Genomic DNA, 834 nt, shown 5'->3' with positions numbered 1-834 from the left:
TATATATATATATATATATATATATATATATATATATATATATATATATATATATATATATATAAAGCAAGCAGAGCCGCCACGACAAAAGGAGACAGAAAGGAGACAGAGAGTGCGAGCTGTCTCCTTCAGGGGGGAGACAAATCTGTCTCTCTTTTTGTCTCCTTTCTCTTTCTGCTGTCTCCTTTCTTCTGTCTCCTCTCTGCTGTCTCCTTTCTCCTTTCTTTTGTCTCCTTTCTCCTTGTGCTGTCTCCTTTCTCTTGTCTCTTTTCTTTTGTCTCCTCTCAGCTGTCTCCTTTATCCTTTCTGCTGTCTCCTTTTTCCTTTCTGCTGTCTCCTGTCTCTTTTCTTCTGTCTCCTTTCTCTCATCTCCTTTCCATCTGTCTCCTTTCTGCCGTCCCCTGTCTCCTTTCATATGTCTCCTTTTTTTCTGTCTCCTTTTTTCTGTCTCCTGTCTCCTGTCTCCTTCTGGTGTCTCCTTTTTTTCTGTCTCTTTTTTTCTGTCTCTTTTCTGCTGTCTCCTTTTCTCTGTCTCCTTTTTTCTGTCTCTTTTCTTCTGTCTCCTTTTTTCTGTCTCCTGCATTGAAGCAGCATTCCGGCAGTAGGAGACACAAAGTGTGTTTGCTGTACTCTAAAAAAAAAGCAAAAGAGCAGTTGCTGCTGCTTTTGCTGCTGCTGCTGCTGTTGCTGCTGCTGCTGCTGCTACTATTGCTGCTGTTGCTGCTGCAGTGCTGCAGCTGCTGCTCAGCCCGACTCTCTAGTTTACTGCCTCTCTCTATAAGGGACCCCCAACAGAATTATATGTATATATATATATATATATATATATATATA

General features: G+C 41.1%; 1 protein-coding gene across 1 annotated transcript in view; it reads right to left on the bottom strand.

The window, feature by feature from the left end:
- EMH_0092940 (uncharacterized protein) overlaps positions 1–583 on the bottom strand; it is a gene marked incomplete at both ends in the record, with an annotated part of 1209 nt that extends 626 nt beyond the window's left edge. Inside the window, one exon of the mRNA XM_013501919.1 lies at positions 87–583. Coding sequence (XP_013357373.1) covers positions 87–583 — 497 coding nt within the window. The remainder of the gene's footprint in view (positions 1–86) is intronic.
- Between the last annotated feature and the right edge of the window lie 251 nt (positions 584–834).

This window comes from Eimeria mitis, genomic scaffold (assembly GCF_000499745.2).
Source record: "Eimeria mitis Houghton genomic scaffold, Emh_scaff7882, whole genome shotgun sequence".
NCBI classification, from domain to species: domain Eukaryota; phylum Apicomplexa; class Conoidasida; order Eucoccidiorida; family Eimeriidae; genus Eimeria; species Eimeria mitis.
The sequence above is the reverse complement of the archived record's forward strand: the minus strand, read 5'-3'. Positions and strand labels throughout refer to the sequence as shown.